General features: G+C 43.3%; 1 protein-coding gene across 1 annotated transcript in view; it reads left to right on the plus strand.

The window, feature by feature from the left end:
* Positions 1 to 23942, plus strand: part of SLC2A9 (solute carrier family 2 member 9) — a 74735-nt gene extending 50793 nt beyond the window's left edge. The window contains exons 10-13 of the mRNA XM_066632935.1: positions 2964 to 3065; positions 6386 to 6461; positions 21048 to 21175; positions 23685 to 23942. Coding sequence (XP_066489032.1) covers positions 2964 to 3065; positions 6386 to 6461; positions 21048 to 21175; positions 23685 to 23942 — 564 coding nt within the window. The remainder of the gene's footprint in view (positions 1 to 2963; positions 3066 to 6385; positions 6462 to 21047; positions 21176 to 23684) is intronic.
* Positions 23943 to 24423: the final 481 nt, after the last annotated feature.

The following is a 24423-nucleotide window of genomic DNA, read 5'->3' on the forward strand; positions in this document are numbered from 1 at the left end:
ATGCCGCAACACGCTATGGCACTTTTTGGGAACCCCTGGGTTAGCCTCGTTTTCCTGCCTTGCCTCATACAAGGGGGAGGGGCAACAGGGACCCTCCTTGGGGAATGGGCCCTGTTGCTACCAATCAGTGATGATGTTGGTAAAACCAGACTAGATGATACAAAGCAGACATCCAAATGTTTCATTGATTGTATTCATTAGTTAGTCTTTTCCTTGCAGAAATTTCTGCTTCTTTGTTACAATCAAAGAAACATTTGGATGTCTGCTTTGTTTCATCTAGTCTGGTTTTACCAACATCATCACTGATATATGGCTCTGATAAAAGGCAAGTTCCCATAGCAGCCAAGCTGAAAATGGAATCTGAGGTCAGGAACATAATAGCAAGAAGAAATCCAAATCCCACACCAATTAACTCCCATTTTTAATACAATGAATACTTGAACACATGCTTGTGTGTTGAGAGAGAGACACATGAGAGAGAGAGAGAGAGAGAGAGACACTAGTGTCGCTTTGTGACACAAAAGCATGAGCTGTTAAATCACTGGTTCAGACTGCACCTCTGCTACAAAACTCATTGGGTAGCCATAGCAGTGGCCTTTGGGAGGACTCCAAACCCTATGGGTCACCTTGCCTTTGCCATTTAGGGAAGAACTTTGGAGCCTAAAAAGGCTTGTCCCTTTTTAAGGGGGAAATTTTTTCAAGCCCTAAAGTTATTTTTTGAGCCAGAGCTCAGAGAAGCTTAGAGCAGTTCACATCGCTAGCTGTAAAGCTGAATATGATAAAGTACACAGCACGTTTAGAATAGTTGATATGCACTATACAAATGCTTTATTTTGTGAGTAGATTTGCACAGACTTGCGCTGTTTCTCTCTGTGAAGAGCACAACTGCACAACAAGACACCGTAATAATTAATGTATTACCATTATAACAAAATAACAGCACAAGCGTGTTGTATAATGGGCAGGAAGTCTGGCTCAGTTGGTAGAGCTGCCGCCTTGTATGCCTGAAGATCTGAGGCTGCCAGTTCAAAACAACTGGAAGTACCTGAGAACTGACAACACGCTGATATACTGATGAGCTGACCCTCAGTGGCTGACCCTCAGTGGCAGAGAGGAGTTGCCGTCAAGTGGAGCGTGGGAGGCGAAGGGCCAGAGAGAGGCCAGACCAGGAAGGAATCCAGCTGGAACGAGGAGTTCTATGAAAGACTAGAACTATTCGATTGTAAAAATTCCTATGGAGGTTTAGAACAGCCTGCCTGTGTTTAAACCGCCTTGGATTAAAGTCTGAGGAGAAATCTGACAATCAAAGAAAGGCGGTATATAAACACCTGTATAAATAAATAAATAAAAGTATAACGGGGCCTTTTGGCTGATCACGGCTTAGGTTTGAAGCCTTAATTGTCGATTCTGGCCATGTCATTTTCGCCCATGATGTCATTTACAGCCATGATGTTGCTTCCAGGTTAATGACATCATCACTTCTGGTGGGTCCAAATAGATTGCCATTCTAAAAAGTGGACCAGAAAGTTTGAGAACTACTGGTGTAGATAATATATAACTGTGGGCGCAATCCTAACCCCTTACGTCAGTGCTTTCCAGCACTGACTTAAGGGCAATGCAGCTCTGAGGTAAGGGAACAAACATTCCCTTGCTTTGAGGAGGCAGGATGCAGCACATCTCCCATTGGCACCGCTATACCAGTGCTGGAAAATACTGACATAAGGGGTTAGGATTGCGCCCTGTGACTGTCTTCTGCTGAGGGTATAATACATAACTAGATATCCCCTCAGTAGAAAACAGTTCCATATGCTATATTCCTAGAAGACTATTTTTATGCTCATAGAGTGGATGGAGGACTGAGACAGAGAGAGAGAGAGAGAGAGGCTGCATAAAAAGTTCATACCAGAGAGGAAGGGAATTTGAACAGGGGACTGTCTAGCTCTTCCTTTGGTCTCTTAGGCTGCAACCCTATTTACGTTTTCCTGGGAGCAAGCCCCATCATACACAGTAGGGGTCACTTCTGAGTAGACATGCATAGCATTGCGCTGTCAGCCAAATCTATGCAACATGAGCTCTTATAACAAGTTCCTCTGATTAAATAAAAGACATGCCAAGGTTTTCTGCTCTCTGTTTAATACGACGGAGTGAAATATTTATGTGGAACGTCGTCTATTATTTTGGGCAGCTGTAAATAATTATGATGTACGGCCCCACATTTGTTTTCCCTAAAGTGACTGCCATGTTCATTTAGTTCAAATGAATACACTTCAAATGACTTCAGCTCCTGATGATTAAATGCTTGCTTAATTGGCTGAGATCAAGTGTGTAGAGCTAGTGCCAACCACAAACAAATCCGTAGTCATTTATTCAACATGTGAAGCTCTATATTCTTTTGGTTGCAAGGATGAAGATGGCAGATAATCTTTGGGTGTAATCTAGCACTGTTGGGTCCTTCTGATTCCCACAGGAGAGTTAAGCATGACTCTTTCCTATCCAGAAAGAGTGTCTGCCAGTGTACTTCTTGCATGGCAACGGGGAATTTCATTTAGAATTTTTGCACTGCTGCTAGTGTGGATTTGCATATCATTGTACTTGTCCTTAGTGTGACAGATTCCTGTTGTTAATTTGTCTCTAAATGATAGATGTGATCCCCTTTGTATGATCCCTTCAGATTGGATTATACTATTTACGACCTTGTGCTCTACTAAATGCATTACGCCTGTAGCGTATTAAAAATTCACAAGATGTTTGTTCTTTTCTATGTGCCACTTTGGAGAGTCTGATAAGAAGTATCACACTGTGGGTTGAGTAATTAATCTGTTGCATTTAGAAATCCCGGAGGATTAAGTATTCCTATTCCCTTGAATTAATCTGTTAGGATTTACAAACATTGCCAACATCAGTCCAATATGCTAGTTTTATGTGAAAATAAGCCAACATGTGTTTCCCCCCCCCCCTTTCAGGGCTTAGTGATAGAACGCGTTGGACGCAGACCGCTTCTCATCGGGGGATTCGGCTTGATGGTTCTCTTCTTCGTAATCCTTACCATTTGTATGACTTTACAGGTGTGTGACGGTTCATTTCCCTGCTTTCTTTTTTTGCATGCCAGTCTCTTCTTTTTTATCTCATTCTTGAAAGACTTTAGTGAACAAATTAGTTTTCACCCTTCGAGAATCTTTGAACTTAAAATTTCAGACTGTTTTCTTTCATTTTCCAGTTGAAATCTGTGGGGCATAAAAGGTCTTTAACTTCCACACACATTCTCACAGACCCCAAGGGCGATGCAGGCATTTCAGAAGTCACACTTTTTTGTGTCACTGGCAAAATTCAAATAAGGCGTTCGGTTTGTTTGTTTTTGTCCTTGTGATCATTACGTCTTATCGTAGGAAACTTGGCAGTGTGAAACAGCTGCCGCAGATTACTACACAGAGCAAATTGGGAAAGGACATTATGTCACTGTGTAATCTGTCCCTTTGTGATTATCACCTCAACTGATTGGTCCTTCACCAAATCTGCTGCGGTCTGTACTTTTGGAACCAAATCTATAGCCAAGATAAGCTAAAGGCACCTGTTTAGTTCTGTTGACTTCAGGGTTCCAAAGGGCCTGATGCTATCATGCTCTTCAGTGGTGTGGCAGCAAAATGTAGACCAGACTCAGGGCTTTAAAAGCCAATAGGAGTGGGACAGCTTCTTCTTGGACCAAGAGCTGGCTTTGCCCCTGGCACTTGAAGAGCAGTGGAGTAGCTAGTCGCATATAAAGCGAGTGGCTGGGGGGGGCAGCCCCAGTTTCCAGGCTGCAGGGGAGTTTTGGAGGGGCTGTTGGCATGTGGGAGAGGGTGAATGGGGCAACACACTCCCCCTCTGTGACACTGCAGGTGTTCTCTGGCATTGTTGCAGTGGCACAGCACTCACTGCTGAAAACAGTGACTGCTGCGAATTGGGCCTGAATGCAATACCAGGACCTCTGAGAGGAAATTTCTCAGGGGGTATAAAGTTTCTTTTGGACCCATTTTGGGCTACAAAGTTTATTTTGGGCCCCTTCCTTTCTCCATTGGATCACAATTTCATAGGATCACCGGACCATAATTTCTGTACATAAAATGATACAAGCTTACACAAAATGTGAGTGCCAATCTTCACACAATTTATGCAAACATTTTCTGAGATCTCAGGAAATTTTGGGGCCCCTTCCTTGGGCTCCTGGGCCCCCTTTTTGACCCTGGGCCTGGGTACAATTTATCCCCTGCATCCTCCTATCGTGGGCCTTGTGCAGTACCATCACCACCACTCAGGTCCCTAAACCATGGGTTCTCTGTTACATTTTCAACGGCCCTGATTCTGGGCTTTAGTCTGGAATCTTACCTGGGAGTCAGCCCCACTGAACACTGTGGAATTGTCTTCTGAGTAAGATTGCATTGTTAGTGGGTTTGTAAACTCTGTGTGTGTGTGAAGACCCTTTTCTTTTCTTGCTTTCTTTTTCTTTTTTCTTTCTTTGTGGTAAGACCAAAGGTACAAACATCTAAATGCCTTTGTGGTTTTGTTAATATTTGGGTTTTAAAAGTGAAGAGTCATTACTGGTGGCATAGCAGGAGAATTTCCTCTGCAACTGTTTTCAAATTGTCAAAAGAAGGTTATGATCACAGATCACAGAACCAAGCGGGCATCCTTTAGTCCCGATCTTGTTTATCTCCCGTGGGCATACGTTGTGGTTCTGTTCCTTTTGTTCTGGGGAGAGAAGCTGATGAAAGCTACAATTCTGACAGGTCAGAACAGGCTGTTTAAGGTGAACTTTCAGAGCATTTCATTACCGCTGGCAAAGTCGTGATCTCCATTCTTCACCCAAAGGTTACAGCATGCTTTCCCAGGCCCATCAGAGTGAGGGCAAGAGTTGATTTGAGCAGTGAGCAAACATGATGAATCTCAGCTCACAGTAGGAGAATTCCTAAAGGCTTTGGAAGACATAAGCTAACTTGTACTGAATCTGGGTAGCCCTTTCTACACCGAGTGGTCACCCTTGCTGTCTGAGATCCTTTGCAACTAGAGATGCTAAGCTCAAAACATGTCATTGTATGCTACTTTGAATGCCCTTTAGGGAGATAGAGTGGGGTATAAACTTGTCAATAAATACATGTGCCATACTGCTGAGCTGTGACCCTTTCCCAAATGTGGCTATTGAATTCTTCCCAAGACCCACCCCACAACTGATGGCTATTTTGCTATGCCGTATTCTTCTCATGGACCTTGCACCTTGTTAAGCAGATTTGTGCCAGGATCAATCAGTTGAAGTGTTGGCATACATGTAAATAGCAGAAGCAAAGATGTGGCTAACTTTCAATAAATAAATAAATAAATAAATAAAATAAAAAATGGGAGAGATTTCCTAAAATGTTGTATCTGAAATGATTTTTTTTTCTCCTTCACCTCGCGAGCATTTTAGAAAAATGCAGCATTCTGAGCATATATTTACTGGCACAGAAAGTCTGAATATGCTGAAAGGCTCTCAAAGCTTTATACAGTTGTGCCTCAGTATCCATGGGGGATCCTTTCCCAAACCATCCATCCACCCCCTGGGGATACTGAAACCATGGATAAGTTAGTCCACAGGTTGGTCCATAGGACCTCTGGATGCAACCAGAAATGTTCGCTGTTTCTGTCTGAAGATGTTCTGTGCACTGCCTCTGTGGGCCTCAGAAAGGCCTCTGGAGGTGCCAATAAGGTATTTCTGGTTTTCATAAAACCCAAAGTGCCTTTCTGGCACCTCTGGAGGCTTTTCTGAGGCCCACAGAGGTCATGTGTGGCCTCTCCAGGCCTCAGAAAGCTTCCCAAATTTGACCAGAAAACACCTCTAGTCACTTCTGGAAGCTAAGGTCTGGCCCTCCACTGTGGGTTTGAAACCCACAGTGAGTTAAATCTGCGGGTCCTGAATCCACGGTTAACTGACCTGTATTATCACAGTGAACAAGTTGCTGTGCAAATGATGGGGGTCATCTCTTTGTTTAAATCTGCGCATCATTTTTATGAAAATGTCATAAAAATAACTCTTCATAATCCCAGATAACAGATTATGTGTAATTGTTTGCATGTCTGTTACTCACTATCTACTATACCAGGGGTGCTCAAACTTTCAACTTTAGGGATGCTGGACCTTTAACAAGTGTATAGAAGAGAGAATTGCAGCAGGTGCAACTTGTCATCCCACAGATGACAAGCTGCACCTGCTGAAATTCTCTCTTCTATACACTTGTTAAAGGGCCAGCATCCCTAAAGTTGAAAGTTTGAGCACCCCTGTACTATACTGCTACTCACAGTATAGCTACTATACTGTTACTCACTATGTATTTACTGTCTTACTCAGCCGTAACACCACTCTGATGTATTTTTTCAGAATCAAGCAGTCTGGCTACGATACCTCAGTATAGTCTGCATTCTTGCAATAATTGCATCATTTTGCATTGGACCAGGTAATGATTTTATTTTTTCCCCCAAAGTGCCTTTCAGTTAAATGAACTGTCAATCACATACACTGCTGTGTGGTCACATCCGTTTTTCTTTCATAACTAATTGCTCTGCATGTTTCCTTATATTCCTGGTACGTGTTCATCAGGGTGGGAGGGGGAGAATTGGAAAGGAGATTTTCTATCCTTCAGAGGTAATTACTTAAAATGGGGAAAATTTTCTTCTATGCAAAGTTCTAATACAGATTTTGTGTATGTTTTTAACCAATTAAGTAGCTCCATGAGTTGTCTCCTTTGAGTGTACAGTTAAATGTCGTCAAAATTCTGTTTCAGATTTCATTGTTCATAACATTAACTTGATGTCTGTTTCATACTGAAAATGTTATACTAATCCTGTTGCCCCTGTGGCTAAATGGGTACTGGAAGGCCGTCACTGAACATTCATGAATGCTGTGAGCCTACAGTGTTCCAAAATGTTTTGCTGTAGTAGTATAACTCTTTTATGACCGTTAACAGGGACATGCTCATATTGAAACATCCAGATTTTCTTAAAAGTGCCATGTACACCCTGGTTGAAATCTAGCCCAGAGCTAGGTGCAGCTAAGTCCTTTTGACATGATTTTGAACTTGAGCATGAGAAGTTCCCCAGTGAACCATGCCCTTTAGCTGTCACCTCCTGGTTTGACTACTGCACTGAGCTCCAAGTGAAAAGTGTTGTAGTTGTACCAGCTTTCACTGGTACAAAATATTCAATCAATGGGGGTTGTTTGATGGGATCACATCAGCCCAAAACTTCACCCCGATACTTCATGAATTCCATTATTTCCAGGCTCAATTCAAGATGCTGATTATGATCTTTAAAGCTCAAACTGTCTAGGGCCTGGGTATTTTAATGTCCATCACTTCCCATATGCTCTGATCATCAGTTGAGGACTTGGTTTGGAGTGCCCTTTCCCTTAGAGGTGTGACAAAGGAGCAGGGCCTTGTTGGTTCTGTGGCATTTGTACCCTATTCAGGTCCAGTTGGCCCTAACCTTACAGGAGACTGGTTAAAACCTAGCTTCTCTGTTCAGTTTTGGTTAAAGGTGAGGGTTATAGATTTGGGATTACTAGAATGGCCTTCAGGATTTTTGTTGTAGTATTTCATGTGTTATTTTTCCCCTTCATTTAATTTATTGCCATTTTATTTTTTGTGTTAAACCGCCTTAGGTTATCTATGACAAGATAGGTGTGCTATAAAAGTTTAGCATAAATAATTTAAATGTTGATTTCCCGCTTTCTAAAAGACCATTTAGAAATACATTTGGCACTACAAGTAGATCTGGTGAAATATATTTTGCCTTTTCTTTTAAAGTAAGCCATTTCTGCCCAATGTTACATATATGCAACAGGGATCAAATGTGTACACCTGTGGGCTGGGCAGAAATGGATTAATGATCATTGGAAACTTTCGTAAGGAAATGCACCATTTTCTCTTTCTTTTGTACCCAAAAGATAGAATCTATTTTTGTTCACTTTGCTTTTTAGCCCATTACGACTCTGCCAATCAGAATTTTCTAATGCCTTTTTGCATCGATTAGTGGAGCAATCTGAGCAGAAATATGCCTGTTTTGTTTGTACGTGTGTTTATCTGACTCAAGAGACCTGGGTCAGACACCTTACTTAGAAAAGGATGACTAAGAGCACATCCTTTCTCTCCACTACAAGTCTAGATGCACATGTACACACAGAGGCCCAGGGCTCATTATCTTTCTTCCCTTTTTTTGAAGGGAAAGAATTATTTACTTACTCAATGGTTTGTTTAATTGAATTCAGCATGAAATCACACATTGATTGATATATATAATGATGGCATTATTCAAAAACAACAAGATTTAAAAAATTTTGGCCAGTAATGGTGTCACCCCCTCCTCCCCATGCACTTCACCTGGTGCAGCTTGCACCTCCCTACTCCTACAAGCCAATAGGGAGAGTGTAGAAGGAAAACTGGAATGCACCAAATGAGTGCTGCTGCAGAGTGAGAGAGAGACCACACCGCACTGATAAAATGCAGGGACATGTTTTTTTTCCAAACATTTTGAACATAGTCAAATCCACTGACGTCAAGTCCACAGATCCGAAGGACCCCCGGTACAGCGAACAGAATGTTATGTTTGGAAACAGGCATCTAGTTCCTTTTACAGCAACTGTTACCCTGCACATGCCAGACTTCTTGGTTGCCAGGCTCCAAGCTGAATGGAGCTCAGCTTGGAAGTGCAATTTGCAGCTGTGGGTTGGAAACTACTGTGTTCAGCAGGTAGGAGGAGAATTGAACTAGATAAATGCAAGACATACTATTTCAACATTGTCAGGGTGCTTGTACTGTGTATTCAAGTGTCCCACAACAAACTTCAGAACAAACAAAAGCATCAGTGATAAAACACAGTCTTAGCAAAACATTTAAGCACAATCTCCATTCTAAATGTGAAGAACGTCCAAGGGAAATCAGTATTTCACATAAACATCAGATTAAATGTATACAGGGGGCCCCATATCCACTGATCCTGTATCCAGGTTTCACTTATGCGTGGATGTGGAATCCCATTAGCTTGTTTAAAGACTTGCCCCAGGTGAAAATTCTTCCTTTAACCAGGTTGCTAAAAGCTTAGAAGCTCATAGCAACCTTCAAGCTGCTTCCGGGCAGCCTGGTTGCTCGAAAATAACTAGACTGATCTCAATAGGAAGTGCTTAACTTCTGTTTGCTGTTGATATAGGTCTCCTTATTTTCAAGCAACCAGGCTGCCAGGAGGCAGCCTGCTATGAGCTTCTAAGCTTATAGTGACCTGCTTACAGGAAGAATTTTTGCCTGGGGCAAGTCTTTAAACAAGCTAATCAGAGCAGGTTGGGGGGGGGGAAGAAGAGGATCCCCCCATGTGTCCATTTACAAGTTTAAACACCAGCAAAATTCTTCTTCCTTAAATGAGCACTATAAGCCTATACTATAGGCCTTACAGTATAAGCCTATAGGCCCTATAGGTTTATAGCACTTTGAAGGCTGGTTACCAGCAGCAAGAATGCTTAAAAAAACTCAAAGGAGTTTAAGAGGAAGCAGTAATGTTGCTTTCTGTTGACCTCCTTCAAATTTTTTGTAAGTATGCTGGTTGTTGGGAGGCAGCCTTCAAAGTGCTATAAGCCTATAAGCCAGTGTTCTCAAACTGTGGGTCAAACAGTTACAGACCTGTACTTTTCACAAGCTACTACGTATATTCTTCTAATAATGATTGTCAATGTGACTTATTTCTGGGTAAGTGTGGGTAGGATTGCAGCCTGGGTTTGTTAAAAAATTTCCTGCCCGATGTCACTTCCAGTCATGACATCACTTCCTTTCTATCAGGTGGGTCCTGATAGATTCTCATTCTAAAAAGTGGGTCCCGGTGCTAAATGTGTGAGAACCACTGTTCTAGGCTTACAGTGCTCAGTTTAAGGAAGAAGAATTTCACCCTAGTAAGTGTTTAAACTTGTAAATGGGTGCCAGGGAGGCAGTTTTTGGTGGCCATAGGGGGCCAAGAACATATCCCCTGCAGATGCTGGGGCACACCTGTATTTAGACATGTAAATTGTGATCTCTAAATATCACATTTTTAAGAAATCAGAAGATATCTATTTTCCAAGGCTAACCAAAGCACACTAACACATGACTGTATCATGAAAAGACCAGCATTGTCTTTTTAAACATTTGACCCACAGATCCCATAAGCATAAGCCTTCCTTACCATGTGGATAGGCTATAGATGTGGCACAGGTTTTTGAAGTAGCCGCAGCCATCATCATGCCCACGAAGTCAGATGCTTCTTTTACAGATTCATCCTCCTCATCCATAGCAGAAGATGATTTGTATTCCAATAGTCTTCGCTTAATACTCTCATAAATAACGAAGTGAACAACAGGATGCAGACATTCCTCTGTAAAAACCTTTAATCCCATCTGATTGATAGACTCTGCGCACGCATTCAAAAGCGCTCATCCGCTTTTCCCCACGATTCCTGGAAGAAAGGAGAAACAGACTAAACTAATTGATATTTTCTTGCCAGGCACCACAGTCTATGTTAGCTGACACAAAAGACTTTGAGAGGCAGCTGGTTAACTTAAAGCTTCCAGAAGGGCTGCATTTTGAAATATGTCCAGGGGTTATTCATAAGGATACAATGGTCACAGAAAATGCATGGAACTTTAACATGAAACCAACCCACAGAAATAATAGTTACACTGAACTAAAGTGCAGATCTGAAGCTACTATATAAATTGCTGTTGATAACAATGTCGGGCTTGCATTTGCAGACCCAAATATCTCCAAAATGCAAGATTGGGATAGCTGTTCCTATAGAGTCGCCATCCTGCCTGAATTCTTCTGTTGAACTCTTAATCATTATGGACTGGTTAAGCATAGAAAGATGAACCTGTCTTACATTACTCCTTTACACATGCTTGAAAATCACATTCTCATGTTCACAGGACCCATGAAACATCAATGTCAAGGAACACAAGACAGGCATGACCCCACTGGGCTTTGATGTGGGTTTCAAACATATGAAAAGGACTACTTAGTCTAGCTCAATACTATTTAGCCCAATTCATGGCATTCCTAAGATTTTAAATAAAAAGTGCATTTCTGTTTCTGATATCTTCAGTTCTTCTATTAGAAAGTAAGATGTATCCCATCACATTGGTCTAAAGTCTGCATTTTATATATACAGACTTTTGATAGGTCATTCTGATGAGATCGTGTTTTGCCCTAGCCATCTAGCCAAGTTATAAGTAGATGCAAATAAAGGCAACTTGAAACACTTATATTTCTGGAAAAACCAAATCTAATTATAATAATTTTACATCTTTCTCTCTCTCACTATCTCAATGAAACAATGCCTTCAGTAGCTTGGCAACTCATACATATTGTACCGAGAGATCTCATCTGATCTCTGAAGCTAAGCAGGGTCAGGCCTGGTTAGTACTTGGATGGGAGACCGCCTGGGAATTCTGGGTGCTGTAGGCTTATACCATAGTCTTTCAAGACTGAAGGTTGCCAACCACCATCTAGTTCCTGCTCAGCCATGATGCTACTGGGAGCCTCTGTGCAAGTGATTATCTCCCTACTATAAACTGCCTCAAAGGGGTATTATGAGAAGGAATTGGACCTTCTACACAGTTCCACTGGTATGGACAACAGTCTCAAAATTATTTGCAGTGCTAGGGTCTTTGCAGTCTATAGCCAACACACTGTGCTTATGCTGTGACTGTCACAGTGATGGGCACTCTGCTAGTTAATAACAGTTGTTAATAATTTTCACATCTCTTCACAGTTCTGTTCTAAAAATAAGGTGAGAAACAGAGAATGAGCCATGTTTTTTTTATATCCTCTTTGAAATGTCCAACATATATTAACTCTGGTTGCAATTTCAATATATGGAACTGTTTCTCATTAGTAAAGAGAGAGAGATATTTGAAAATGGTATCTTAATCTCTTGATCACTTTGATCTCATGATATGAGCAGGACTTTTGAATTTACTGGATGGGTAATCCTGGAAGTGATTGGTTTGGCATCTTCAAAAAGACCGAAGAACCAAGGCACAAAAGCCTGGAGAGGGAGCCTATTGGCCTATTTTGCATCAACAAAGGAGTCTTTGAGGATAAGAGTTAGGCCAGAATCTGTTCATATTTAGGGGGAACTATTCCTGCCTTTCAGCCCAGTCCAAACTGGCATGGGCTACATCACATGAAGGATTTTTGGCTGCTAGAAGTCTCCTTGGCATGTGTAGGGCAACAGTTGCTATTGCTGGCACAATTCTATGGTGGTCCATGCAGGTGGACCAGGCCCAGGAAGGGAGTCAGAATTCTCGAACCCAACACCCCTTCTGGGCCTAAACCACCTGACCTACCCTAACTCCTCCTTATTCCACCTCCATTCTCCCCATCCAGCCCCCATCCCACCCCATTCCACCCCCTGTGCCACGTTTACCTGCTCTGATAGGCCTCTGTTGCTCCACCAGCATGCATGGGAGGTGCCTTCCCACCAACACACCATCTCCTTGCACTGCCACAAAGTTCTATGTGGCACTTTTGTGGCAGCCTACACCAGTGGAACATGTGTTCTGCCAGCACAGGCCTTGGATAGGATTGGGCCATTTGTCATTGACATCTTGCTCTAACAATTCTGTTATCTGTTATTTGTTATCAGGTGTGCTCCCTGGGGCATTTGGTGGGCCGCTGTGAGATACAGGAAGCTGGACTAGATGGGCCTATGCCTGATCCAGTGGGGCTGTTCTTATGTTCTTAACAACAAGATGAAGCTCTGTGGTTCTGAGATGTTTTTTGCACTATATAAGAACTGTCATTGTTTAATGGTGCAGATGCTCACACACAGTTATTTATAAAGCACTTTGAACAAATAAAGGGCATATACAACAGTATATGAAAACCTTATATTAAGCAACACTTCACTCCTAATTCTAAAATATAAATAATAATTCATAAGAAGTTCTTTCAGTGTTTCTCAACATTTCCCATTTTTCCACTGGGAAAATTGCATCAAAAAAAATGATGCCTCAGGGGAAATAAATAGAAAGTAGTGATTTTTCCCTCTGTTTTTAAATGGGGCTTCACATTTCTAAGTAGGAGGAATGTGGGCTTAATTATATACCATTGCTAAGAAATGCCTGTTACAAACTCAAAACCCAAGAGACTAAAAAGTATGAAGTGAATGTTTGATTAGAGTAAGACAAGTGTAAAATTGTGATTTACTGGGGGAAAGGAATAGAAATTTTATTGGTATATGAAGAATATTGTTCCCCTCGTGTTAGCTTTTACTAGATAATTATTTATTTTAATATACAGGGGGCCCTCATTATCCGCAGTTATTCCTGGACTACCCCACCCCGCCCTGCAGATACCAAAATCCATGGATGTTCAAATCCACAGATTTGGGTACCCCAAACCCTCCTTTCCCAACTGGAGCTGTGCTCCGGTTGGGTCCGAAGGGTGATCTGAGGGTCAAGGAGGCCACGTGAGTTCCAAAGGTCTCAGAATGGCATAAAACATCGCTTGCAGTTTTCCCAAGAAACCGGAGATTGCGGGGTTTTTGCCCTAAATGGCCCTCAGATCACCCTCCGGACCCAAAGCACATCTCTTGTTCGGTTTGGAGGGTCCAGGTGGGCCCAAATCCCCAGGTTTGGAACCTGTGGATGATCAAAGCCATGGGTTCTGAATTTGCAGAAATCGAGGGCCCATTAACGTTTTAATGGACAAGGAAAAGGAAAAGAGAATTGAAATAATGCTAGAGTGTAACCCTAATGTCTAAGGGCACAGTCCTATCCAAATTTCCAGCATTGGTGCAGTCGCAGTGCAGACCCGAGTTAAGGGAACAATGTTCCCTTACCTTTAGAAGGCCTCTGTGACTTCTTCCCCGCCACAGAATGAAGCGCACGCCCCTTTGGCACGGCTGCCCCGGCACTGGAAAATTGCATAGGATTGGGCCCTAAGGCTGCAGTCCTATGCATACTTTTTTGAGAGTAAGCCCCACTGAAGACAATGAAACTTACTTCTGAGTAGGCAAGCATAGGATTGTGCTCATAAGACATTTTTTTAATGGTGCATGGAATAAGAATCTACTACCTAAATCAGTGCAGAAGGTTTTTGTAATACGATAGTCTTTTTTGCATCAGAAAAATAGAGTCGCTTACCCTAGCGCAGGCCACCCTTAGGTGTGGGGGCAGTTGGAAGCAGTTGGTCCAATTGATTTAAAGCTGGCCCTGTGTGCAACTTTGGTCATTTCAACACAAATTTATATGGAGTAGTATGGCAGAAAAATAGTAATTTTTGTCTTCCGTGTATATTTTTTTTTCCTTTTTCTGGTTTACATCTTAGCTTTAAAAACCTAAAATCAGAGATGTGGGGTTTTTTTGGTTGTTGTTGCTGGCTGATAAATGTGATTGCCAGGATTGCAAGCATCTTCCATTATGCTCAGCGCAATACAGAAAGATGGAATGTAATTGAAGTGAATCACTGCAGTAATTAAGTGTGGCACATAAACTTTGTGAATTCGTTTTCAAGCTGCCTAGCTAAAAGTCTCTTACAAAAGAGCTTCCCAGTGCAATTTTGAAGATCTGTGCCAAAACTTAGGTGCTTCTATTTTAAAAACATGATCCACACAGACATCTAGATAGAATGATCTTTTGTTGCTCATCTTTCAGATTATCATTTAGATGTGTAGAGAATCAGTGTCACTCACCTTTATAATCTGTACTACGGAGACTTCAATATATTGCAAATAGACTTATGCATGAATTGTGGCAATGCTCATAGCTTGCTTTGCTAATAAAAAAAATATCTACCAAAGAATGTGTTCCTTTTCAAGCTGCTGAAGGAGTGGCAATGAGAGGACAGAGCTGATTGAGGTCAGTGGTATGGTAATAAAGATCAGACTTCGGATGGGTATAAACAAAAAATATACACAATTCCTGCAATGGTTGTTGGTTGGTTGGCAACCTTCAGTCTCGAAAGACTATATGGTATAAGCCTACAGCACCCGGTATTCCCAGGCGGTCTCCCATCCAAGTATTAACCAGGTCTGACAGCTTCCAAGAGCAATGGATGTGTGATGAAATGCTCATTCCAACTTTGCAAGGCATAATCCATATAGATGGCACACTCAGTCACGCTCTGCCACACATTCTTTCATCGATGTTACCATCCTGTTGACAATTGATGCATGGTAGCGGCATCGCTAGGGGGTGCAGGGGTTGCAAGCTGCAGAGCTAGGGGGTGCAGGAGTTGCAGGCTGTACCAGGTAACGTGCATGGGGGGGTGCCAAAAAATTTTAAATTTTGGTATTTTCGAATAATACCATCATGTTATATATCAATCGATGCGTAATTTCATGCAGAATGCAATGAAACAAACTGCGTTGAAATATTTCTATTCTATCAAACTTTATAGCCAAAAAAAACCCAGTGGGTGGGGCGATGGTATACCATCACACCCATCTCCTGGGGAGTTGCCCTGTATGCTGCATTGGAGGAGATCATCATAGGGATGGCCCCCCCTAACCGGGTAATGTAAATTCTCATGTCATCACTGACGCGTGATACAGTTCTCTTTATCTCTTGGTAAGATGATGCTGATGGCAAAGCTATCACAGGGTAAGAGAGTTACACAGGCAACAACTTACTCAACTTACTCAACAACTTACTCGTTAAATGTTATAAGGAGAGAAGGAAGAGTTTAAGAACATAAGAACATAAGAACAGCCCCACTGGATCAGGCCATAGGCCCATCTAGTCCAGCTTCCTGTATCTCACAGTGGCCCACCAAATGCCCCAGGGAGCACACCAGATAACAAGAGACCTCATCCTGGTGCTCTCCCCTACATCTGGCATTCTGACTTAACCCATTCCTCAAATCAGGAGGTTGCGCATACACATCATGGCTTGTACCCCATAATGGATTTTTCCTCCAGAAACTCGTCCAATCCCCTTTTAAAGGCGTCTAGGCTAGACGCCAGCACCACATCCTGTGGCAAGGAGTTCCACAGACCAACCACACGCTGAGTAAAGAAATATTTTCTTTTGTCTGTCCTAACCCGCCCAACACTCAATTTTAGTGGATGTCCCCTGGTTCTGGTATTATGTGAGAGTGTAAAGAGCATCTCCCTATCCACTCTGTCCATCCCCTGCATAATTTTGTATGTCTCAATCATGTCCCCCCTCAAGCGTCTCTTTTCTAGGCTGAAGAGGCCCAAACGCCGTAGCCTTTCCTCATAAGGAAGGTGCCCCAGCCCCGTAATCATCTTAGTCGCTCTCTTTTGCACCTTTTCCATTTCCACTATGTCTTTTTTGAGATGCGGCGACCAGAACTGGACACAATACTCCAGGTGTGGCCTTACCATCGATTTGTACAACGGCATTATAATACTAGCCGTTTTGTTCTCAATACCCTTCCTAATGATCCCAAGCATAGAATTGGCCTTCTTCACTGCCACCGCACATTGGGTCGACACTTTCATCGACCTGTCCACCACCACCCCAAGATCTCTCTCCTGATCTGTCACAGACAGCTCAGAACCCATCAGCCTATATCTAAAGTTTTGATTTTTTGCCCCAATGTGCATGACTTTACACTTACTGACATTGAAGCGCATCTGCCATTTTGCTGCCCATTCTGCCAGTCTGGAGAGATCCTTCTGGAGCTCCTCACAATCACTTCTGGTCTTTACCACTCGGAAAAGTTTGGTGTCGTCTGCAAACTTTGCCACTTCACTGCTCAACCCTGTCTCCAGGTCATTTATGAAGAGGTTGAAAAGCACCGGTCCCAGGACAGATCCTTGGGGCACACCGCTTTTCACCTCTCTCCATTGTGAAAATTGCCCATTGACACCCACTCTCTGCTTCCTGGCCTCCAACCAGTTCTCAATCCACGAGTGGACCTGTCCTCTAATTCCCTGACTGTGGAGTTTTTTCAGTAGCCTTTGGTGAGGGACCGTGTCAAACGCCTTCTGAAAGTCCAGATATATAATGTCCACGGGTTCTCCCGCATCCACATGCCTGTTGACCTTTTCAAAGAATTCTATAAGGTTTTTGAGGCAAGACTTACCCTTACAGAAGCCGTGCTGACTCTCCCTCAGCAAGGCCTGTTCGTCTATGTGTTTTGAGATCCTATCTTTGATGAGGCATTCCATCATCTTACCCGGTATGGATGTTAGGCTGACCGGCCTATAGTTTCCCGGGTCCCCCCTCTTTCCCTTTTTAAAAATAGGCGTGACATTTGCTATCCTCCAATCTTCTGGCACTGTGGCCGTTTTGAGGGACAAGTTGCATACCTTAGTCAAGAGATCTGCAACTTCATTCTTCAATTCCTTAATAACCCTTGGGTGTATGCCATCAGGGCCCGGTGACTTATTGATCTTTAATTTATCAATGAGGTCTGAAACATCTTCTCTTTTAACCTCTATCTGACTTAACTCCTTGGTCAGGAGGGGCCGTTCGGGCAGCGGTATCTGCCCGAGGTCTTCTGCCGTGAAGACAGATGCAAAGAACTCATTTAATTTCTCTGCCATCTCTAAGTCTCCTTTTATCTCCCCTTTCCCTCCCTCACCATCCAGAGGGCCAACCGCTTCTCTGGCGGGTTTCCTGCTTCTAACATATTTGAAGAAGCTTTTATTATTCCCCTTAATGTTGCTGGCCATGCGTTCCTCATAGTCTCGCTTGGCCTCCCCTATCACCTTCTTACATTTCTTTTGCCACAGTTTATGTTCCTTTTTATTCTCTTCATTAGGGCAAGACTTCCATTTACGGAAGGAAGCTTCCTTGCCCTTCACAGCCTCTCTAACTTGGCTGGTTAGCCATGCGGGCACTCTCCTGGATTTAGTGGAACCCTTCTTTCTTTGCGGTATACACCTCTGCTGGGCCTCTATTACTGTTGTTTTAAGCAGCCTCCATGCATTCTGGAGAGACTGGACTCTTTTTACCCTCCCTTTCAACCTCCTTCTAACCAGCCTCCTCATTTGAGCGAAGTCCGCCCGTCGGAAGTCAAGGGTTTTTGTGAGAGATTTGCCTGGTATTCTTCCCCCAACGTGCACGTCAAAACGGATCGCAGCATGATCACTGTTCCCCAATGGCTCAGTAACGTTTACATCTCTAACCAGGTCCTGCGTACCGCACAAAATTAAATCCAGAGTCACCTGTCCTCTGGTGGGCTCCGTGACTAGCTGATCTAAGCCACAGTCATTCAGCACGTCAAGAAATCCGGTTTCCTTATCGTGACCAGAACACAAATTGACCCAGTCAATATGAGGATAATTGAAGTCCCCCATGATTACAACCCTGTCCCTCCTTGTCACCTCCCTGATCTGTTTCCTCATTTCAAGGTCCCCATCAGATTTCTGGTCTGGAGGACGATAGCACGCCCCCAGTATTACATCGCTGCACAAGCCTGGTAATTTAACCCACAAAGATTCTACGGTGGAGTCGGACCCACCTTCAATCTCTACTTTGCTGGATTCTATCCCTTCCTTAACATAAAGGGCCACCCCACCTCCAACACGCCCCTGCCTGTCCCTCCTGTAGAGTTTATAGCCCGGGATTGCGGTATCCCACTGATTCTCCGCATTCCACCAGGTTTCCGTTATGCCCACTATGTCAATATTTTCCCTTGTCACCAGACATTCCAGTTCTCCCACCTTTGCTCGTAGACTTCGGGCATTCGCATAAAAGCATTTATACACGGAATGCCCCAGGATGGGCTGCTTATTCGCTCCTTTGTCCCCGCATCCTCTCATTGTGCCAAACCATCTATCACATCCCATCTCCCTAACTTTCCCAATTTCTTCTCCTACCCTGCCTTTGTCTTGTTGTTCTATAACCTCCCCATCCTCATCCCATAGGGACGAGGAGTCCCGAACCGGATGCCCCTCAGCTCCTGTCGGCCTTCCCCCAGGGATCAGTTTAAAAGCTGCTCTGCCACCTTTTTAATGTTATGCGCCAGCAGTCTGGTTCCATTCTGGTTCAAATGGAGCCCGTCCCTCTTGTACAGGCCCCGCTTGTCCCAAAACGTTCCTCAGTGCCTAACGAATCTAAACCCCTCCTCCCTACACCACCGTCTCATCTCAGTTTGACACAGAGCTGCCATTTTCAGCGACTGCCCTGCACTGAGTATAATGTCTAGTTGTGTCTGAAGTGTAGGAAGTCTGTAAAGCATAAATGTTCTGAGGTGGATTATGTGTCATGAAAAGCAGTGCCATTTTTACGAGCCCAATTTTCAACGTACTGCACATTCATTATCACTTAAATGCCACTCGTTCATTGTAAAAATGAACGTCCCTCTTTTTTTTATATAAATCCAAGCCATTTCCATCCCAGGCTATTTATGTGTCATGTTATGTGCGGTTCCCTGATCCTGCTTCTTTCACCTTTGCTTTTTTTATCTGCTGTACAGTACGTGCTTTCTCAAACTGATCTGTTTTTACAGTGCTGCCAAGAAGACCATCTTGGTTTCTGTTGATTGTCCTACAGCAAAGACATGACATGGCAAATTATTATTTTATGTGTGCAGTGGCTCTGTCTCCAGACTTTCCATTTCTCTTTGCAAGGGGCAAAAGGAACTCTTTGGCGATATTCACATGGACGTACTGGAATGTAAATATGAAACAGATGCCAGCTTAACTGGTGCAGACATTGCCAACACTTTCACTTCTGAATCTATCCCTGTGGTCTTGGTACTGGCTGCATACCAGCTGGTAAAGGAAGCAGGCTTTAATCCCATAGTGTAATGGCTGAGAATGAGCCAAGAATTAGAGAAAGTCCAGGCTGAAGCATGATGGTGTCATGAACACACAGCTTCAGGCAAGCTATTCTCTTCACCTGTAATTTGCAGGCAACAACACTAGCCCAATTTACAGGGTTGGTGTCAGGATGACTAAATGTATGTGAAGTACTTAGATTCTCTATAAAGTATTATATATATGCTAACTGTTTTTATTATAGAAATCATTGAGCATCAGCCTCCTTAACTCCACATTTGATTGTAGCAAGTGAGTGGGGATGTACAGCTTAGGCTTCAAAATGTACAATTGTTGCATGACATTTTATATTTGAACCTGGTCAAATGACCTGTAAAGGGATCAATCCATGATCATCCTTCCCATAAATATTAAGAATTCTCTTAAGAGTGTCATTCAGGAGAGATTCTGGATGGTTGGGCCCTTATAAAAAAAAAGGATGAAAACTTTTTATTCTGCCAAAAAGGAAATATCAAATACATTCGCATCCTTCAGTCTTGGAGGACTCTGGTATCGCGCTCTGAAAAGTGGTTCTGGAACAGAGTGTCCTCTCCAGTGCGCAAAGCCTGGGTAAAGTAGATATGGAGGATAGACTGTTTCCCATGCAGCAAATCCCCCCTCTCCACGTCGCTGGAATGGTCCAATGGAAAGGCAGAAGCCAATATGGTTGGTTCCAGCGGCATTGCAGGAGTTGCCAGAACGTGACTGTGTTCAGCCATGAACTGCCTCAGGGACTCCGGCTCCGGATTTTGCCTCGAGGTTGACTCCTGAAGCCTTTTCCGTAACTGGATGTAGCCACAAGGCAGTGGAGGTTTGGGATCAGAGTTTTCCTTCTCTCAGATGAGCTGCCTTCCCAGGCTAACGAGTCCCATCTACCCGGTGGGTAGATCTACCCGGTCAAATATCATTATAGAAAATATTGGGCTCTGATATTTTAATTAAAGAAACTAGATGACTAGTTGTAAACCTGTAGGCAGATGAAGGTAGGCAACCCATGCCAACCTATTGCATGGAACAACCACCTCAGCTTGTCTCATGGATGAACTGACAGTGGTGTAGCCATGTGGCATTGCCTCGGCAGTGCTAAACATCTCTAGTGTGTAAAAGACCTCAACGTGCCCCTTTTACAGTACTGGAAGGAGAATGCCAGGTCCAATTTCTGCATAACCACAACTCCAGATATCTCTAGTGTAGTACCAAAAATTAGAGATGGCAAGATAAACAAAAAAAACTTGTTCTTCCTGATTAGGTATAGTGCTTCCTAAAGAGACTTGTGCCTTTCTTTGCAGGTGGAATCCCATTTGTCCTAACAGGAGAGTTCTTTCCCCAGGCTCAAAGGCCAGCTGCATTCATGATTGCTGGAATAATCAACTGGCTCTCCAACTTTGCAGTTGGACTCCTTTTCCCTTTCATTCAGGTAGGAGCTCTGAATTGTATCAGCTAAATAATCAGCATTGAATGGTGAAATTGGAAAATGATAAAAATGGGGTTTGTGATTAAATTGAATTAAAACTCTTCCTTGATATCTGCACTGCAGTAAGCCTTTTCTTTCAGTTTTCCACACAGTTTGGCCACAAAATGGTGCTTTTAAAAAAGGATTTAAAATCAGACCCCAGTATCCATGAATTCCATATCCCGGAGGGGGGGGGTGTTCTGGAATGGAACCCCCCACAGATACTGGGGTCCCACTGTATTTTTCAGTCAAAAAATATTCACTTTCCACAGAAGAATAAAAGTAAACTCATTAAAGATTTGTGCACTTTAGGAGTCACTTTGGTGTATTAATGGACTCCTGCTTTGCACTGTTAAGGACCATTTTTTCCCCCAAGAACTATCTGTTCTGCAGTAATGTGAAGCTTTTAGCAAACAATATACCCCCTCAATCTTGCAGAGAACCCAGCTGATGTAATGGAGCCTGACAGTACGTTCCAGGGATTCTCATAGGTCCCACGAACTGGCAGACATTTGCATTTCTTCAGTACACTGCCTGGAGGTATATATGCCCAAGGCATAAAAAAAAGGTTACCCTTCTGAGAACAGTTGCATGGCCTAAAGAAGAAAGGTTGGTTTGATACTGATCCATGTGGGCAGTAAAGAGGCTAGCTGATCTTGTATGCAAACTTGAGGATCAGATACTTACATGACTTCTCAGGAAAAAAAAAAAGTACTTTACTGGTACGAAAAAAATGTCATGTCACTGGTACGTTAGCCAAGTCTTTTGAAAATGTGCTTTCTGCTAAGTTGCAAACCCACAAACATGATATCTGCCAAAGCGTACTTTTACTGATCAGATAAATAAATGGGCTGATGACATCTTTGCTCCCCTGATAGATGTTAAAAGAAATATCACCATGTGCTGAGCTTTGGAAATGTTTAATATATTCCAACAAAGGGAATGGGATAGTGGCATAGCTTAATGGCATAGCTAAAAGGGATGCAAAGCACTAAGTTTTGGAGGCACTGAACATGCCATACAAGCTGCCCCTCGCCCTCCCCTCCGGAGCCATTCCAGGTGGAGGGAGCAAAACAGAAGCATTTGCCTCTGTTTGGGTCCCACTGCCTGGAATGGCTCCACAAGGGAGGGGGAGAGGCTGCTCGCACAGCGCATTCAGGCCCCTCCAAAACTTAGTGCTTTGCACCCCCTCTAGCTACACCACCGGGATAGACCCAGTCTCTTATAATTGCACTGCAGCAAAAACCCACCTTTGGGTGGCCCTCTAGTCTACTGAGTGCCAGCCAGGTGTGACGGCTATTATAGTGATTCACATGGTTTGTAATTGCACGGTTAGGTCAGAAAGTGCCCAAATGCTTTTTGCAGGAATCAGTCCTAAATTAGGGCTACAATCCTATACATTGTACAGGGCGGCAGGTTTTTTGCAAGGATTCCACGGCTCCCCTGGCTGGTTCCCATGGTAACCTGGGGAGCCACGGCTCACCGTTTGGGAACCACTGAGTTAAGCCGCCAACTGAGCTACACTTTTTAACTATACTAGTTCAACTCAAAGCAGGAAGAACAAAGAAGAGCTTAGAAAAATACCTCTCAGAGAGGTATGACCTTGCCACCTACTTCCCCAGCTTTTAAGGCAACATCATCAGTATGTACCAATCATGGGGCAGCATGTTGACAATGGGCAGGGCATGGAAGGAGCCAATCAATGCACAGCAATGGGAAGATGGCCCCCATCATCTCAGTGCCCCACATCCATTCACACAGGCTGCCTGACACGAGGGTGCCACAGCGCCACCTTCTATGGTGTGCATAAGCAGCAAAAACAGGGCAAAAACAGTCAGGAATTCCCAGCACTTTTGAGTTCAAACTTTTGGCTGCAGCAGAATGCGGAAAGGAAAATAGTTCCCTGGGTGCAGGCACATAGAAGGCAAGCCACACATGCCTTTCCACAGCTGCTGAGCCATGCTGAACATACACCCAGTGGCAAACCCCAGCTTCTCCTTTTGGAATAGGCCACAGGTCGCTCCTGTTTTTTCTCATAAAATCAAAGCCCTGCTCAATCAGTTGCTGCATAATTTCATCATGCGGTTTTAATAGAATATGGCTTGTGCCATTGGCTAGCAATTGACCCAGCTAGCTAAAAATAGCTCTGGTTCATGCATTCATGTTCACCCTTGGATGGCCATCTATAGGTTGTGTTCCCCATGAAACAAAACAGCTGCAAAAATGTTCCAGAAATTCACATGCATTTTTGAGAGTTTCTAAAATAAGAGGATTCTGAGCGTATGTCTCTCTTTAGGTCATGCCCTTTCCTCTAGAGACCATAATCCCAGACTGCTCAGTGTCTGCTCATCTACTCTGCGCATAGTCTTGGGAACTGTTTTCTTCCATCTTTGTTCACGTGTTCTCAGGGTCCTGGTCTTGCTTCGGTAGTATTTGTAATGCTGGCTGGGGGAATGTTCTTTTGTATTTTCAGAAAGGCTTGCAGACGTATTGCTTCCTGGTCTTTGCCGTCATCTGTCTCGCCGGAGCCACTTACCTCTTTTTTGTTCTGCCTGAAACCAAGAACAAGACTCTTGCTGAAATCAACCAGGCATTTGCCAAGAAGAAGAAGGCACCTTCCGAAACCCGCGAAATGGACATCTTTGCCAATGACAGACAGTCCAGTGGCGGCCAAGAATGCAATTTTGCTTCTACGACGGACAATGGAGAAACCAAAAACAGAATTGTCTAGAACCCCATTCATTTTTCTGGGTTCGCATCATACATTTGGATACCAAAATCACTCCTTCAGCCTGGTCATTTTTTTGTTTTTTCATCTCACTGGTTGTAGGAAAAATGACTGTAATTGTTCTGTGGTACCAGAGATGGAAGGATCTGATGCAAAATGAACAGAGGCAAACGGCGGAGAGAAGGGTTGCTGGCGGAACTGAAACTGCTCATTGATTCATTGGAAAGGATGCAAATTCAAAATGGATCATCGTTTACGGATATAGGTCATTGGGCAGAAAGAGGATCAGTGCCCGCCTCTGTTAGTCAATACCCCACACACTTAATTTGCTATTGGGGGTCTTTGTAAGACCCGCTCCTCTAACTGGAGACCATGATGTGATCTTTTGGCCTCACCAGCTTGCACTACATGTCCTGGAATGTTTTTGAGCTTTTCCAAGATACCCTCTAAATCTGAAGTAAAAAAACTGTGACTTTCAGGGTAC

The sequence above is a fragment of the Tiliqua scincoides genome, chromosome 6 (assembly GCF_035046505.1).
Source record: "Tiliqua scincoides isolate rTilSci1 chromosome 6, rTilSci1.hap2, whole genome shotgun sequence".
NCBI lineage: Eukaryota > Metazoa > Chordata > Lepidosauria > Squamata > Scincidae > Tiliqua > Tiliqua scincoides.